This window comes from Xenopus laevis, chromosome 8S (genome assembly GCF_017654675.1).
Source record: "Xenopus laevis strain J_2021 chromosome 8S, Xenopus_laevis_v10.1, whole genome shotgun sequence".
Lineage (NCBI taxonomy): Eukaryota > Metazoa > Chordata > Amphibia > Anura > Pipidae > Xenopus > Xenopus laevis.
The window spans coordinates 35,535,276-35,554,114 of record NC_054386.1 but is presented as its reverse complement, the minus strand read 5'-3'; the positions used below and the strand labels follow the sequence as shown (position 1 = coordinate 35,554,114).

The 18,839-nt window shown below is 41.0% G+C and overlaps 1 protein-coding gene across 1 annotated transcript in view; it reads right to left on the bottom strand.

Annotated features, from left to right (window-relative positions):
* Positions 1-14,346, bottom strand: part of LOC108700515 (endoglin) — a 30,521-nt gene extending 16,175 nt beyond the window's left edge. Inside the window, exons 1-3 of the mRNA XM_041574668.1 lie at positions 13,943-14,346; positions 5,151-5,284; positions 99-230 (exon numbers count right to left, since the gene is read on the bottom strand). Coding sequence (XP_041430602.1) covers positions 99-230; positions 5,151-5,284; positions 13,943-14,000 — 324 coding nt within the window. The 5' untranslated portion in view covers positions 14,001-14,346. The remainder of the gene's footprint in view (positions 1-98; positions 231-5,150; positions 5,285-13,942) is intronic.
* Between the last annotated feature and the right edge of the window lie 4,493 nt (positions 14,347-18,839).

Sequence of the window (18,839 nt, the reverse complement as noted above, 5' to 3'; positions counted from 1 at the left end):
GAGAAGAAATGTTGGATACAGCTAGAGAGAGAGAGAATATATATATATATATATATATATATATATATATATATATATGCATGCGCCAGGATACTCACATGGAGAACTAGAGGAAGTTTAGGTCCAGTGACACTTAGATTGACAACCAACGCATTGGTGTTTATAATCAGAACCCAGCCTTCAGTTTGTATTTGGGGGTGCAGCAGTCTTTCTACTTCCAGATCCACATGCTGTAAAAAACAAAAAAACTCCTATAAAAATGTCTATTGTAGCAGGGACGTAACAATGCATCCCTGGGCTCCCTGTAACCCATAATGTAAATACCAGTTTGAGGCATCAGTCACATGGCTTGTTTTTACTTCCCATATTTGGCCTATCACATGACCCCACAGCGGGAGGCTCTGTATGCCACTGATCCTAAGGCTTGATACTCATCTTTAAAAACATCATGGAAACATGATATACACTTTCTGCAGTAGTTTTTGGAATTTTTTTCAGGGCAAGTCAACCCCAAAATAAAAATCCTAATAAAAGAATATAATTCTAAACAACTTTTCAATATTAATTTCTTAAAAATGGTCTTATTTAAAAAATAAAAAAAAAGGGGCTATGGAAAGCAGCATTTGCTTAATTCCTGGTTATTACTTTTCAAACAATGTTGCAAAAGTCTGAGTTCCCCAGCAAAGACAGGTCTGCTAATCAGCTGTCTTGTCTTAAATTGTTTCAACAGTCTGAGCCATCTAGCAGAGAATAGAAAGGGACAGACAGACTCTGCTTTCAATAGTGATACAGTACATATACAAATAACTTTAAAACGATTGAAAATGTGTAACTAATCTATATTGAAAAGTTGTTTAGAATTATGTTTTCTTTTATTAAACACTTATTTTGTTTTGAATTGCCCTTTAAGTCCCCTTTGAGGTCTTACTTTTAGTCATGGTTCCCTTTTTTTTCTAGTTTTCCAGATATTAGTAGTTTTTACACTGCTAATATGATTAATTATATACAGTATTAGTTTGGATCAAGTTCAAACTATCGTTTTATTATTACAGAGAAAAAGGAAATCATTATTGAAATTATTGAAAATTGTGATTATTTGGATAAAATGGAGTCTATGGGAGAGGGCCTTTCTGTAATTCGGAGCTTTCCAGATAACGGATCCCATACCTGAACTGTTTATTAATGTTTATAATTTGGTAATTCTGGGAAAAGGATTTGGAAAAAGTGCAATTCTATGTTGAGACCAAGAAAAGCAGTATGGTTTACTGATAGGAAGAAGAGAGATTTCATATCATAATATAAATGTCATGGTCGGCACCCTACACCAGAACAGATGCCAAGCCCTGGTCTTGGCTCGTACTTCACCAGTTAAGTGACCGCCTTTGGCCTCGGGAGGAGCCCTCAGCTTACTCAGACGCCACCTGGACTTAACGAGAGGTGCAAGGCGTAAGTTCTGGCAGGCAATGGGGCACGACTGTTTACAAGGATGCTGGAAGATAGGAAGCCACCAGGAACAGACAGGCCGGGCCAGCACAAGCAGTTAGAGTAGACAGATAGGCGGAGGCCAGAATCAGGATTAGAGATCGTAGAATAGTTGGAGAACAGGCAAGGTTTCAGGATTGGAGAGAACAACGTAGTTTCAGGCAGGCAAGGTCAGGATTGGAGAGATCAGAGTAGTTTCAGGCAGGCAAGATCAGGATTGGAGAGGTCAGAGTAGTAAGCAGGCAGGCAAGGGTCAAACACAGGAGATCAAGACAGGAATCACAATAATAACACCCAGGAACAAGCTAATTGAACCTAACAATGGGCAAGGTCCTGTAATCTAAATGGGCTTTATATACCTTTGAATTTTGCGCCAATTGCGTAATGACGCCAGCGCGACTGCGCCTTTAAATGATGAACGTGCGCGCGGCACCCGCCCTAGAGGAAACCGGCACAGGAGAAGGAAGCAGTGCGACAGGCGTCCACGCCGAGGACGCGGCGTGGACCCCGCTGCCGCTAGACCACCAGGGTAAGTTCCTTACAATAAACAAAGCCCAGTGAAATCCACATAAACGACAGGAATAACAGGAAGGACACTGGAAAACTCAAGTTTAAGTCAGCAAAAAATTGTTAGAAGAAAAATATACAATTTCTTTATCATTCTCCGGATTTTGGTTAGTGGAGCTGACTGCTTGATAATGAAACCACCAGTTGTTATGTATCCAAACTGTTGGCTGATTTCACATGGGAATTTTTTCCATTCAATGAAGTATTATTTGTTATTCATAAACACAGTGCCTTGCAGAGATTATTCAGCATTCAAATCAGTCCCAATGGAGCTTACTTTCTAAAGTCCCTATCTTATTCCCACACCAGGGTCAATTTATATAACAGAGCACATGACAAAAATTTATTTTTCTCATATATTCTATGAGAGGTACACTAAAGCTAGCTATATATGCTGAGATTTTCTCCAGCACCTTTAAGGTGGCCATAGACGTAGAGATCCGCTCGTTTGGCAATGTCAGAATGGGCGGATCAGAGTGGATCCGATCCGGCGGTCGGATTGCGGGGCCGCATAGACGCACAGATGCGCCCGTGATCCGACGGGATTTTTTAACCTGCCCTATCCAGATCTTTCCGACTTTCGGCAGATATCGATTGGGAAGCCGTCGGATGGCCCCACACACAGGCCAACGAGCTGCCGACTCGTTCTGTCGGCAGCTTTTATCGGCCCGTGTATCAGGGCCTTTAGTATTAACACTTTTAGAGAGCTGTGACTGAAAAGAAGCACAATCCCAAATAAGTAAGGACAGGGAGATGGTCATTGAGTGGAGAAGCCACATGCATATTTAAATTATTGTTTTTATTTAGACCTCTCCTATTCATCTTCCAGCCTCTCATCCAAATCACTGCCTTGTTGCTAGGGTAATTCAGACCCTAGCAACCAAATACCTGCTCAACTTCCTGCTGCTAAATAAAAAGCTAAATAATTTTAAAAACTCAAATAATAAAAAATAAAGGCCATCTGCATCATACTAACAGTTAATTTATAGGTAAGCACTTTAAAAAAACATAAAGACCAACTTAGAATGCCATGGTCTGCCTAATGCTAAAAGTTAGGGTTAAATTCCTCTTAATTAATTATAATGACAGACACCTTCTAAAAAAAACCTCTTTCCTATTCAGTGCACCCCATGAATGAGACACCTTTGTAATGATTTCCATAACTTGGCAGAATAGCAGTAAAGAATCTTTCTCGTTGTGATGGTGAAATATCATTTCTGTTGGACTCTCTGTATATCCCTCACTGGATGAGCATGTGAAATTAATCTTTTTTTCCGCTATTTGTTATGTCCACAATTTTTATTGCATAGACTAACTGGAGCCAAAACATTTGTTTTTAATTGCAATTCTTTATTTTTTTTTAAAAAAAAAAAAATATAAGCAATTGGCAAAATGCAGAACAGAGAAACAGTTTAATTCGGAGTCAATAAAAATTCCTGATTTTCACAGTGAAAATATAAATAATAGGAGGCCCGTGACCTTATCTTCATATATATCCTTATTCTTTCTTATATTGTAACTGAAACAAAGCCAACAGGGTCTTTCCTGCCCTCTTAAAAAAGAGGGTGTTTGACTGGCAAAATGACCCCATGATTATTGCGTTCCACAATGACAAAGCGTCGCCCTCCATGATGCCGCCTCAAGGTCCGACTCACTTTCTATTTTTGCTTTAAGGCAGACATTGTTTCCTGTCAACTGATTTAAATCGGCAACTACTGCTTCACTTCCAGTAATTCTTCTCTACACCTCGAATGGCTCATTTCCCCCCCACACCCATATCTGCATACATACACACAGTATGACCCACATGCACACACTACACCCCGTGCAATCAGAGTTAGAAACTACAGCCCACACTCATACCCACCTTCGTCCTTAACAAAAAGACTGTTTAGATCATGTCACAATATCATACCATCCAACATTTGGAAATAGATAGAGGGACAAAATATTTGCCATGCGGAGCGTGCCGAAATTTTTGACCGCACCCATTTTCTGGCCACACCCCTAATTATCATGTTCATTTTACAAAATTTGTCAGGTTCTGAAAATTTGAACACATTTCTGTGTCTTTTATGTGTTATTACAGTTGTGCTAATGAAGGGGAATTGCCCTATAAACTGCAAGTCACAGTTTCCCCAAGAGACAGGCCTATCTTAAATTGTTACAATTGTTTCTTTGCTTATCTTAAATTGTTACAAAGTATCTAAGTGCACTTGCCACGTATTCTGGGCTCTCTGCCAACGCCAATTGGTTCAGTGCAGGAGATCAAAGAGAAAGTCGGGACTTTTCAGTAACTGCTGGTTAAGCTGTCAAAATCAGGACTGTCCTGTGAAAAACAGGACAGTTTGGAGGCAGTGTTGGACTGGGACACCAGGGACCCACCCAAAAACCTTTGACCAGGGGCCCACCAATTAATTTTAGACAAGGGACCCACTCTTATTACTGTTATTCTTCCTCTCCTCACCCAACCTCTATTCTCCTAGTCTGTTCTTTACATACTATAATCTATTATTGCATCTATTTAGCCTCTTTGTTCTTATAGAAATAGGGAATGACCATGAAATAGGCCAAATGTTTAGCAGCACGAGGGCCCACTGACACCTGGGCCCACCGGGACTTTTCCTGGTAACCTGGTGGGCCAGTCCGACACTGTTTGGAGGTATGCAACCAGGGTGCACCCCGCTAGTTATAACTCTAATCAGAACCTCAGGCTCTTTATGTACACAGATATCCAAAGCAAAATAAAAAGGTCAACTTTATTAGACAATTTCAGACTGATCACCTGCAATTTCATTAAAATAAACCTGAAGACATTATTTTTGCTTTTCAACTTATGGTTAGCGAGTTCATTAAGTTAATTTCCAGCCGGGGCACTATCTACAAGTAGTGTGTATGTTACTACGTCTGCATAAGTCTCCTTTGGGTACTCCAGTTTCCTATCACACTCTAAAACCATTCAAGAGGATTCATTGGTTGCTGATTAAACTATGCATTGTGGGTGTGTGTGTGACAGGAGCCTTAGAAGCACTATAGAATATGTGAACTCTACATAAATTAAATAGTAATAATAATGCTTTCAAACTCATGCATGTACTCACCATATTTTTCTGGATATTTAGGACATAGACCTGCTTCTTAGACCCCTGACTCACGCAGCCCCGTCTGGTGCTGTCCGACATCACTGTAATGTCTTCTACATTCATTGATCCACATTTCAGATTATTCACTGGATCTGAAAGCACAAAACATTAATGTTAGCTAAAAAAATAAAGGGGTACATAGTATACAGAGGATAAAGATGGGAGCATAATATGGGAAGGTACTATCTCTAAATTGTGGTCCTTACTCAAGCAGATGCCTTTAAGATTATAGATGTTGCGAAGTACGTATACAAAAACGTGACATACTGATTGTGTGCAGACATACTAAGACTAATAGCACCTGTGGTTTTAGGATATCTTTCCAGACACTGGCCACATGTTCCACATTTTTACCTATACAAGTGGATGACCATATTGAACTGATCTGGTGATACTAGCCAAATGAAGATACTATGACAGAGGGAAATGTGGCCTCTGGTTCAGTGATAACAAATGACATGCAGCAATGGGAAGCATGAGGTTTTGTGGGACTTGTAGCTCAGCCACTTAAAAAACCCCAAAAACAAAACAGGTTAAAAGGGCTTGTTTTAAATATGTAGTGGGACCCTACAAAGTCTGTTTTACCTTGAGATCCACCACAGATAAAGAAAGCCCTGTCTACCATTCCCAGTATCTATAACGGGAAAAGATCTGGAACAATCCCTTCTGTCTCCATTTACTTCCAACTGAAATTAATATTAATGATCTGCGTATGGTAGGGATTGGCCACTTAAATAGCTGGGGATCACTGAGAAACACTGACCCAGAACAGTACATGCTTAGTTTTGGCACAGGGTCGCAAATTACAGATGTGAACTATGTAAAGTCTGGTGCATCCCTAGTGCAAATGGTTGGGTGCAGAAATCAAGAAAGCAAGCAGCCAATCATTTAGGCCACAATTGTGTTTTATATCTATAAATGGAAGGTGTGCACCTTTGTGTGAGTGAAATAAGTGTGTGTTGAGTTGTGACCTTGCCATAGGAAGGACAGTGGCACTCTGCCAATGTTCTCCATGCAATAGTAGGGACAATCTGATTGAGCCACAATCTCATGTCACTCAGCAGTTGGAGGAGCCGTCTCATGGAACTGGAGTTCCCCTTTTGTTCTACCACGTGCTTCACGTTCAGTCAGACACACCGGTTCTGGGTTGTATAAATAGCCTCTTGCCCTCTGAGTGTGCGGACTGCTTCCTGCTCAAGGCTGGAGACAGACGCCTCCAAGTTCAGCGTGAATTTTATAGGAACTTTAATTAATGAAGGGGCTTACAACTAACCCCCATGCTGGGTCACAGACATGAAACCTCACTATTGTGCTCCATTTCCTGCTGGTAGCATAAACATCCCTTATCTGGATATAACAGATATTCCCTGTATACAGCCTTTCTCCTCCCTGGCCCTATGCAAAGGTCTACTGTATACAGGTACATGAAGCACAACCATGGGCATATATGTACTATACTGAACAACCCAACAGTGGCATCCAATGTTTTCCATATAAAGGGCCACCTCCCCGCAAAATGAGAAGCCTATTAAGCCAATAAGCAGAAACTGGGACCATAAAAATGTCCTGATCGACCCATATGATTTGCAGGTTTACAATTGGACTGACCTACAAAACCATCTTCTCTTAATGGAAAATAAGGTCATTGGCAATTTCTAGACGTTACTGAGCCCCAATCCAAATAATTTAAAGCCCCCTAAACTTTAGGAATAGGGAATTTTTCATGAAGCTGCTTATTATTTTGCCCCCACGTGACCCACTCCCTACTGGTCCCCTAATATTTACTGCACCTGCTTCCTCCCGTTACGCTTCTGCTTTTCACATACATAATTAATGTAAGTAGATTTTGCTGGTATATAGTACATAATTAAGAAACAGCAGGAGAGTTACACAATTTGTGTATTTGAGGAATAAAGACAGGAAGTGACACGAGCCTTGGGAATTTTTGTTTCTTGGGTAACTGTATGTAGAAGGAAGGGCTCAGAACTTGTGCCGCCTACCAGTACCCTTGTAGGACCTGCGTCACTGACAGGCCAGTTGGCACCACATTATGTCATTATCAGATAAAGTCACACAGGCGGGTGCCAGTGAGAGAGGATCAGATAGGAAAGAAGAATGTAGAGGGGAAGTTCTCTGGAATCAAAAATAAACACAGCCTCCTCCTCCCCACTAACACCAGCACCAGGCTTAAGACTCTGAGCCACGACGCGTCTCAGTGTCTCCCCTCAACTAAGAGCCCAGCTGTGAAACAAGTAAATATTCACAGATTCAGATAACTGCACAATGGCTGCTAACATGGTGACTTAGTGGTTAGCACGGCTGCCTTGTGTCTCTGGGTTTCTGAGTTCAATTCCAGCTAAATGGGTGACAAAATGCTAAATATTGCGCCTCCAGGAACCTGAATGAAAATTCAATAGACTACTGCCACATTTATGAGTATACTGGCAGGGGCAAGGCAATTATCATTCAGGGGTGGTGCAACGTTGCCCTACACAAAGCAGTACAAATAAAGAATAATATGGATACGGATAATAAGATGTTTATTTGTGTCTATTAAATTCAACCCTTTGTTAAAAGTTTTGTTTTACACAAAGAAAGGAGAAAGACCCAATATGATGCTGGTCCCCTTCACCACAGCAGGGCTGGAACTAGGGGTAGACAGAAGAGACACATGCCTAGGGCACAACAATAGGAGGTGCTGGGGTTGTACCTTTTCTGCCTGCCTTCCCCTAGGCTGGCACTGTACAGGGTCTGGAGATAAGTTTGGGAGGTGGCAGCAGGCCGAGGATGGAGAAGAAGTCAAAAGAGCACAAAATTATGTTCTATATATGAGAGCAAGAGGGAAAAGGCAAGATCATAAAAATAGCTGTCAAAAAGGGAGATATGAATGGGTGAAAGCTAAATCAGCTGACTAGAGGGAAGATAAAGTTGAAGAAGAAAACAAGATTTATTGGATTTGGAGAGGAGATATGTTTTGAACTGGACTGATAAATGAAAGGCTCAGGAAGAAATTAATCATAAGAAAAGACTGTAGCTAAGCTAAGCTCATAATTAGGAAATATATGTGAAATTAGAGTTCAGGGAGAAAGTGAATGAATGTAGGCATAATTTATTGTCAACATTATATTGTAAGCACTAAGGAGGAAGGTCCTTCTTTCCCAAAATCTTTATGAAGACAATCATTCATTTTGTCAGGTACCTCCCACCAGGTGACATATTCTGCACACCTTTTTTGTTTGTTTGTTTTTTTGTCTTATTAACCCTCTTGGGTAGTAGAGGAAGTAAATGGAATAAGAATAGAGGGAAACTGAGGGGAACAAGATGATGGAACAGGAAGACACAGAGAACAAATGTATTTTTACTCTCTAAATTTAAAACCAGGATTAACAAGCTTTTGATTCTAAAGGTTTCAACGAGAAAGCATGGAGAGCACATTAAACAGTTCCTTTTCCTTACACAGTGGAGCCCTGGAGAGTTCGAGCAGACCTCCCACTCCTCGCAGCCCTGGCTAGAAACAGGATGGAGGAGCACTTCAGCTCCGTGCAAATGTTAACAGGATGGAGACAGCCAGACGCTTGGACGCAGCACTTGGAATAAGTCGCCAGGGATGGAAGAGACCCTTCAGTCACAAAGATCTTGCTGCCTTCTGCCCCTACTCCCCACTGTTCACTACAGGCAAAGTAAGGTCAAGTGTGTTGGTCAACTGTGGGGTGTATTATAGGATGTCCCCCAAACCCACATTCTGTTGCCTAGACATTTGGTAGTCTGGTCTGAAGTCCAGACATATGGAAGGAACCCACAAAATGAATATAACTGAAATATGTCTAACAAGCTATGCTATGAGAGTGTACTGATAATATTAATTACTATTTTCTATTGAATTGTATCAAGACAGGCCAGACAAGACAGGCTCCTTCCTGTCTCCAACCCTCCTCCCTATAATCCTTTTTGCCTATTTATCAAAGCCACTTAGCTGCCATATTACTGCATGGAATATATCACAGTGATTACATTAGGTCTGATGCACATTTGGTTCAAAGTTTGCAGATGGCAGGCCAAGTTAAATGACTGACCTGATGAACATCTGGATTTGGTTTCTAATCCCCAGGAACATGTCAAGCAATCTACAGGCAGACTGCATACTGAAGTGACAGTAGCAAAATGCTACCAGCTGGAGCAGAACAAGAACATGACCCAATGTTGGCATTTCTAAGCATGTGTTCCTCATTAGACACAAAATGCTGACAAATAGAAAACAGGCAAGGATTCTTCTCTGACTGGTGACCTGAGATCAGCTGAGGTGCAAGAAGGAAAGTCCTGTGTGTGTAACATATTTGACACTGTGTTCCATGTTTTCATTTGAAGCACCCCTATGAGGCCCAACATTTGTCCGAGCCCCCCTTTGCTTATGTCAAGGTAATATATGTATATAATTACTTCTAGATTAGTTGTTCACACATAATTCCAAGAATATCTAAGGTAGCAAATAAGTTTTAACCCTACATATAACCCGAATAGATTTTCAAGATAGGTTTATCTAGAACAGTGCTGTCCAACTTCTATGGTACCGAGGGCCTGAATTTTTCCAATCTATATGGTGGAGGGCCGATAACAGAAGCCAGTGTTAGCCACTCCCTGTTTTAGACCACACCCACTTTAAACCACACCCATGTTACCGCTTGAGGGGCGCACTTTTTTCACGCGTTTATTTAATAATTTGTTTCAGTTATCATGGTCACCCGGTTGGGTGGAATCCATCTCCTTCCCCTTCTCCCTCTTGCCGGCAAGTAATAGCTCATTCTGTGCGGTGCACCGCGATGTGCATACACGCGTCAATGATGTCATTGATGTGTTGGGTGACAGAGAGAGGCAGAGAGCTGGGGGGCTGCTTGGTGCGGCTCTCGCTGCTCTCAGCCTTGCACAGTTGCACTGAACTGAAGACATTCTTTATACAGTATTACTGTAAAGTGTGAAGCTTCCTGCTGGCACAGCCAGGTACAGATTTGGGGCCCATATATTTGCTGTTGGGCACTGGCACAGGTACATAAATACTTGTGGGCAATATGATGTGATCAGATTTATTTTTGGCTGCTGCTGACACAGGTAAAGATTGGAGCAATATGATGGCTGCTGGAGGGCTGTATGATGGATGGCTGCTGGGCTTGCTGGCACAGGTACAGGGGGCAGTAATATAAATTAAAAAGTGTTGTACACTTTCTTGCTCTCTTTATTTAAAAACCATCATGGTAAGGAGGGAAATGGTAATGCAGGATAGGGGGGCACTGAGTGAAGCTCTTGCCTAGGGTGCCGAACTACCTTGTGCCTGCCCTGGCAAGGATGTCACTCATATGTGAAAAAAGCATATAAGACACAAATCCATATGCCTCCTCCTCCCCTGTGTATAATACAGTACCCCAGAATATGATTAAACACCTTAGGGGCCACTAACAATAATTTTCAAATGCTAACAAACCCCTAGAACAAATACCAAAGTATGACACACACAGGGAGCATAGGGAAGGCAGAACAGAGCAGGAGACAGGAATCAGGACCAGTCTAATATGTACTACATACAGTGACACAGTGCTGGTGCCCCATTAGCATTTTGAATAAGGTGTGAACAGGAGAACAATGTGGGCAGTTTCAGTCTGGGTCTCAGGTGTGAACAGTACAGGCCTTTAGGGGAGTGAACAATAGAGGTGTCACAGGTGTGAACAATACAGGGGATTAGTCTGAATTTGAGGTTTAGACAATGCAGGGGCCAGTTAATCTCTGTAGGGATACCTTTTAAATTTTACATATGGTAAACAGACACAGCAGGCAGACACAGCCGCCAGTTGGACAGCCCTGATCTAGGAGAACAAATAGGCTTTCCTTCTAATCTCACCCTAAATGCCAATTTGGTTTATCTTGGAGGACAATAGGCACCTTTGTTGTCTTTCAATCAGAGCATCTTCAGTCACTGCTCTGGGCCCCCATTATGGTTTGAAAACCACTACAATAGTAGAACTATGGACAAGAATTAATGGATGTGTCATAAACAGACCAGGGAGGGTGAAACTTCGAATTCTGATCACTTGTCAACTGTCCTGATGACCAGAACAATGCAATTTGGCCATTCAATGGATAGCCAAAATAGGAATTTCAGTTTTAAGAGACTATCTGCCACTACTAACAACAAAGTGGTTGAAAGTGTCTTTGATGGTATTTTCAGGCAAATGTAACTCATTGGACTAATGTATACATATGTTTTTCCCTGGTATATACTGTGAACAGGGTCCTCTAAACATCCATCTTACTTCTTATATCCTTGATGGATTTGTTTATTTGGAGACTCCAGTTTGTTATTATGTTAAAATATGTGGAGAGCCAAGGAGACATTTGTGGCTAATTTGCAGTCCTCATTTACCTATAACTAAGGGTCTATGAGGTTCGGTAGCCCAGTGGTGGATATTTCACATACATGGTCAAATATTATATAATAAAAGCCAATAATCCTGATCCAGCTACCCCATGCAGAGACTAATACTGCTCCATCTTTCCCATGACATACTCTGGATGTTCTCACATGATACATTCCAAGCAGCAAATACAGGGGGTGCAATAAATGAGAATAATTTAATCCAGAGGATGTGGGATATATTTCTGGGCTTTAAAGAAACCCCCCTTCTTGGTTTTCACAGTATCAAAAAAAACTTGCACAAATAAATTATTTTTCACTATACCGGAGTGCTGCTGCTGAAATTTGTATTGAAATTAGGAACTGGACCTGGGCAGACAAAATCACAGCCGGCACCCGACTCTACAAAAAGCGGTGAGATTGATTGTGTAGCACTACTTTCTATGTTTGAGCACAGTATCAAAAACATTACGAGCTAGACTTTTGAGGAACCGATTTAAAACACCCCCACAGACAAATCTACACCACAGCTGGATTACCTAAACTGTTGCCTGACAGCTGGTGCGGAACTTCTAGCATCCATCAAACAAAGGATTTCTGGGACTTGTAGTCCAACAACTATAGGTCTGCTTAAGAAGGCAGAGCTGCAGTTACTTTTACCCGACCTATTTTGTCTTGAAGTGCATTAATAATACTGTGTGATTTGTCTGCACAAAATTTCCCCACTGATGAGAGGATGACAAGTTTGTACATTGGTTTTGCCATTCAAAGAAAACATTTTTAAGCCCAGTGTCGGACTGGCCCATTGGATTCCAGGAAAACTCCCGGTGGTCCCAGGTGTCAGTGGGCCCTCATGCTGATAAACATTTGGCCTATTTCATGGCCATTCCCTATTTCTATGAGAACAGAGAGGCTAAATAAATGAAATAATAGATTATAGTATGTAAAGAAAAGAGACTAGGCCCAGGGGCGCTTCGCCAATGAGGCGAGTTGCGTCTGTCACCTCAGGCGGCAGCACCCCACTAGGTACCAGGGGCAGCAAAAATGCTGCTCCTGGTACTTTAAGAGCCAAATGTTCAGTTTTCAAACCAGAAATTTGGCTCTTCTAGTGCAGAGAGCAGTTAGGCTCTCTGCGCTAGCGTACTGACCCTCTCTGGTGCCCTTGTGGTCCCCCCATAGACCCCCTCAGGTGCAAAAAGGTAAGCGCACGGTGGAGAGGGGGGCGGCAACAACTGCTGCTGCCTCAGGTGGCGGAGGGGCCAGGATCGCCCCTGACTAGGCCAATAGAGGTAAAGTGAGGAGAGGAAGAATGATAGTATTGAGAGTGGGCCCCTGATCTAAGGTTTTTTGGATGGACCCCTGGTGTCCCAGTCCGACATTGGGGGTCCATCTCTTACAGACCTGGTGAGAGATGCAAAATAACTGTTCTACAAATATTCAAAAATTATGTCCTTGTTCTGAAAAATAAAAGACCAGACCATGGCATGTTTTAAATTTAAATTATATACATGATCTAGGCTATACTGTATGTTAACGTCAGGGCAAAGAATATTTTAACTACAGTAGTACTGCCATGCGTTTTTTTCCACAGGGAATGAATAAACATTTAGCATGTGATTTAAAAAAATATAGATGAAGTGTTTAGTTCTTGTTATTTCACTGATGTTAGCTCCTACGTTGCACATTGGCCATCTGTGTTTGGGTGTCTGCTTTAGGTCAAGGGTTGCTTATAGAAGGCATTTGAAGTGTTTCAGAATTACAAGACCCAGCATACCCTTCAACCCCTCCCATTAGGAGAACCACAGGTTAAAGATCACCAGTGTAGAATGTTTTTGACATTTAGTTCATTTTTCAAGGTGCCCACATTGTCAAAACATTGGCAATTAAATTCAACAATTTCAATATAAATTTAGGGGAAATAAGGGTTTGGTTTTAGTTAGGGATACTCCAACGCCACCATTTGTGTCAGAATTCAGCCAAATTTCGAATCCAAAAATTGTTGATTCAGTGCATCTGTACTTTTATGAAACAAATCCTTATGTTTAGGACAGAAAGACATTATGAACTAGAGCTCCAGGTATCCTTTCTGCAACAGCTGGAGAAGACCGTACATAGTATTATAAGAACGTCTCCACCTTTGAGTTCTAAGAAGTTAACTAGCTGCTTCCCATTTCACTTCTTCTCCAGCAAAGAGGTTCATTTACTCTTTTTGCAGTATGAAGCAACAAAGAGTGTAACGACAACAGACACAAAAGAAGCAACTGATATCAACCTACCTTTCTACACTGAAGCAAGAGAAGTAACTACAAGAACACAGAAGATTAAGAATCACTTGGACAGAGAGACTTACTTGCGTGTCCCATGTTGAGGCATAGAACAAAAAGCATTAACTGTAATGCTTCCATCATGCTGAATCTCTTCTTCCTGTTTATAGGGCACTTTTTAGCCTGTGTCCAGTGGTGCCGGCTTAGAATAAGCTCCCTGCAAGAGGCAGAGCGGTGTCACAGCTGGGCGGAGAGGCACAGGGTAAAGCTGAATGAAACAGTCACAGATATCCAGATTTTTGTTCCTTGTGGAAGAACAGACTAGTTATAGATACAGAGGGAAAGAGAGAGACAGTCAGACAGATGGAAAGGAAGTCTGTGATTCAACAGATGCAATAGGTGATGAGGAACAGACAAATATCCACATTGCTCTGTGCTGCACACATTAGACTCAGCACTATCAGCCCTCTGCAGGAAGCTGATGGGACTGAGGGAGGTCTTATACAACTGTAGATCACTGGCCCAGGAGGAAATGCCTTTTACACAAGTTAAAGTTAAAAAAAAAAATAAAGCATTCTCCAAGGAACCCACATACCAGAACATGGGCCAAACAAACAGACCTCCCTCCTCCCTACTTGCACATGTCCAGCAGGAAGAATGGTTTTAACTATCTGAATGCCATGCCTGCTTCAGGATGATGTCCAAATTCAATAATGACATCGACCACTGAAGCTGAGGCTGCTATAAACCATTATACATTCTCTGTAAAGCTCTAAAGCAGAGGTCCCCAACCTTTTTGACCCGTGACCAACACTTAAATGTAAAAAGAGTTGGGGATCAACACAAACATGAAAAAGTTCCTCAGGATGCCAAAGGATATGATTGGCTATTTGGTAGCCCCTATGAGGATTGGCAACCTATAGGAGGCTCTATTTGGTAGTACACATGGTTTTTTATGCAACCAAAATTCAATTAAAAAATAAGCACATTTACTGAAAGAAACATCAAAGGAGTTGGTGAACAACATACTTTAAGAACCACCATGACCAAGGTGAACAGGGTAATAAAGATGCAACAATTAATAGTCCTATTTCTATATTTCAGTATCAGACCGTGGCGATCTTGCACAATAGGCTCCCTTTGCATCTCTACCCAATTGTAAACTCACACATCCCCTGCTTATTTCTTTCTCTTCTGCTGACTTTTTTACCTGCTATATTTTTATTGAGGTTTAATTCTTTTTTATTGATTTTAACCAAAAACCAGCTAATTACTTTCAACAGGTTAATTGCAGGTCAAAAAAAGTTCTATATTTTTATTAAGTGCATGCTCAATGGGAAGAGACAGAGGCAAGCATTTGAATTTAGGAAAGGGGCATAGACATTTAAAAAAATCCCCCCCTTACCTTATAATATGAACCCAGGGCTGCCATCAGCGAGTACAGGGGTACTGCAGTCAGTTGTCCATGGCAGAGGGAAAACCAGAGATGGTTTTCAGTCGTGAAAGGTGGGGTGTGGGGGAGATTGGGTAGAGTTTAGGTGCATGGGGAGGGGCATTGGTATTAGTGAGGCTAATTAGGGGTATGACTGTTTGTCCAGGCTTGTTTCACAAGAGCATCTATGCTTGTTCGTTTGGGGAGATTGGTCGCCGCAAAAATGAAGCGATTAGTCACCAGGTGACCAAATTTCCCCAAAACGCCCTGTGTGAACTAACCCTAAAGTTGAACCTGAAAGGGCCACTATCTGAAATGTTTAATCTCTCGCTGTGTTTTGGGCAGTAAACAAATAGCAGCAACATTACGGCATATAAAGTGTCAAGAAAGAGACAGAAGTAACAGGTATGGGATCCATTGTCTGGAAACCCGTTATCCAGAAAGCTCAGAATTACAGAAAGGCCGTCTCCCATAAAATTCATTATAATCAAATAATCCACTTTTTTAAAAATGATTTCCTTTTTCTCTGTAAAAATAAAACAGCACCTTGTACTTGATCCCAACTAAGATTAATCCTTATTGGAAGCAAAACCAGCCTAATGTTTACATGATTTTCTAGTAGACTTACGGGCAGATTTATCAAAGGTCGAGGTGAATTTTCGAATTCAAAAAATATGAATTTGAAAAAAATTCAGAAATTCGAATAACAAAATTTATCATGTCTCTTTAAAAATTCATCTTCGACCATTCGCCATCTAAAACCTGCTGAATTGCTATTTTAGCCTATGGGGGACCTCCTAGAACCTATTTGGAGTCAATTGGTGGCCTTTGAAAGATCAAAGTTTTTTTGGGGGAAAACTTTGATTCGAATTCAATTGAATGCGCTATTACTTCGTACTTGTACGATTCGAAAACTAAAAAGGAACTATTTGATCGAAAACGGACCTATGCAGCCAAAAAAACCCTTCAACTTCATTTTAGTTGATCTTTTTGAATTCGAATTGCGAAGTTTTTCAAACTTGAAATTCGACCCTTGATAAACGTGCTCCTTAAAGTATGAAGACCCAATTTACGGAAAAGATCCATTATCCGGAAAACCCCAGAACCCAATCATTCTGGATAACAGGTCCCATACCTGAATTAAGTATAATACAAATAAGAACATATAATAAAGCAATATTAAAAGGCAGAGCTTTTTAAAGCCAACCTGTGAACCTGTAACATGTCTAAACCTAATAATGATTGTTTAGATAAGTTTAGATACAAGCAAGAACACATAATACAAAAATAATAATATAATAATATAATACACAAAAGCCATGGATATTCTGTAAATGATATCCTTATAATACACAAAAGCCATGAATATCTTGTAAAATGATATCCTTATAAATGGTGAGTTCTTATGTCATTAGTTATAAACGGTGAGTTCTGATGTCATTTCTGTCACGTGACTCACTAAAACGTGTGTATTATAATAAATAAAGTACCCCCTGTTGCAAAATATGAGGAGTTCCATGACCTGTGACACGAGGCCTTCAGCCTCGTGTTTTTATATGGTCATGAAACTCCTCGGTAACTTAAAATATCCTTATAATTTACAATAGGGGGTACTTTATTCACTATATAAACTGTTCTTAGTGATATCATCAGTTAAAAACGGAGCTTAGTGACGTCTTTTTTATATGGTCATGGTGAAATGTTAAGATAGGCAAGTGCTTTCTAAAACCAACCTGTAAACATCTAACATGTCTGAACCTAATATTGATTGTTTAGATGTGCTTAGAAATAACAGTTAAACAAGGCAGTTCCATGTAACTAACTCCTATCTCTTCTCATTCCTACAGGTAATTCTGCTATATCCATATACTGCAACTGCTTATTTTGGTAATTCTGCTATATCCATATACTGCAGCTGCTTATTCTGGTAATTCTGCTATATCCCTACTTGTATCTGTTAACCCCAATAACTTTTGTCTGTCAGGCCTATTCTACTTTAGTTCTTTGATAAATATCTCAAGCACACATCTGTGTCTAGAGATGTCGCGAACTGTTCGCCGGCGAACTTGTTCGCGCGAACATCGGGTGTTCGCGCTCGCCGGAAGTTCGCGAACGTCGCGCGACGTTCGCCATTTTGGGTTCGCCATTGTTGGCGCTTTTTTTTGCCCTCTCACCCCAGACCAGCAGGTACATGGCAGCCAATCAGGAAGCTCTCCCCTGGACCACTCCCCTTCCCTATAAAAACCGAAGCCCTGCAGCGTTTTTTCACTCTGCCTGTGTGTGCTGAAGAGATAGTGTAGGGAGAGAGCTGCTGCCTGTTAGTGATTTCAGGGACAGTTGAAAGTTTGCTGGCTAGTAATCGTTTTGATACTGCTCTGTTATTGGAGGGACAGAAGTCTGCAGGGGTTTGAGGGACATTTTAGCTTAGGTAGCTTTGCTGGCTAGTAATCTACCTTCTACTGCAGTGCTCTGTATGTAGCTGCAGTGGGCAGCTGTCCTGCTTCTGATCTCATCTGCTGACTGCTGCAATAACAGTAGTCCTTGTAAGGACTGCTTTTATTTATTTTTTTGTTGTTTACTACTACTACTACTACTACTATAAGAGCCCAGTGCTATTAGTCTAGCAGTGTTGGGGAGTGGGACTGGTGTGCTAATCTGCTGCTCCTAGTAGTTCAGCAGCACCAACTTTAATTTTTTTTTTTTAATATTCATTTTTTTTTTATTTTACTTTTTTTTATTTTACTACCGCTGTAGTAGTGTATAAGTTGACCTTTTAGGCATTATTTGCCCTGTAGGCATTATTTGCACAGTGTTTTCTTCAACCCGCCATCTAGCTGTGTGACCTTGTTCACATTCTGTCTAAATATCCATAATATTACCGTCTCCAGAAAAAACACCGGAGTGACTTTTTTCAAGCAGCATTCATATATTTTACGTAATCCGTATCCACCGCTGTAGTAGTGTATACGTTGACCTTGTAGGCATTATTTGCACAGTGTTTTCTTCAACCCGCCATCTAGCTGTGTGACCTTGTTCACATTCTGTCTAAATATCCATAATATTACCGTCTCCAGAAAAAACACCGGAGTGACTTTTTTCAAGCAGCCATAATATATTTTACGTAATCCGTATCCACCGCTGTAGTAGTGTATACGTTGACCTTGTAGGCATTATTTGCACAGTGTTTTCTTCAACCCGCCATCTAGCTGTGTGACCTTGTTCACATTCTGTCTAAATATCCATAATATTACCGTCTCCAGAAAAAACACCGGAGTGACTTTTTTCAAGCAGCCATAATATATTTTACGTAATCCGTATCCACCGCTGTAGTAGTGTATACGTTGACCTTGTAGGCATTATTTGCACAGTGTTTTCTTTAACCCGCCATCTAGCTGTGTGACCTTGTTCACATTCTGTCTAAATATCCATAATATTACCGTCTCCAGAAAAAACACCGGAGTGACTTTTTTCAAGCAGCCATAATATATTTTACGTAATCCGTATCCACCGCTGTAGTAGTGTATACGTTGACCTTGTAGGCATTATTTGCA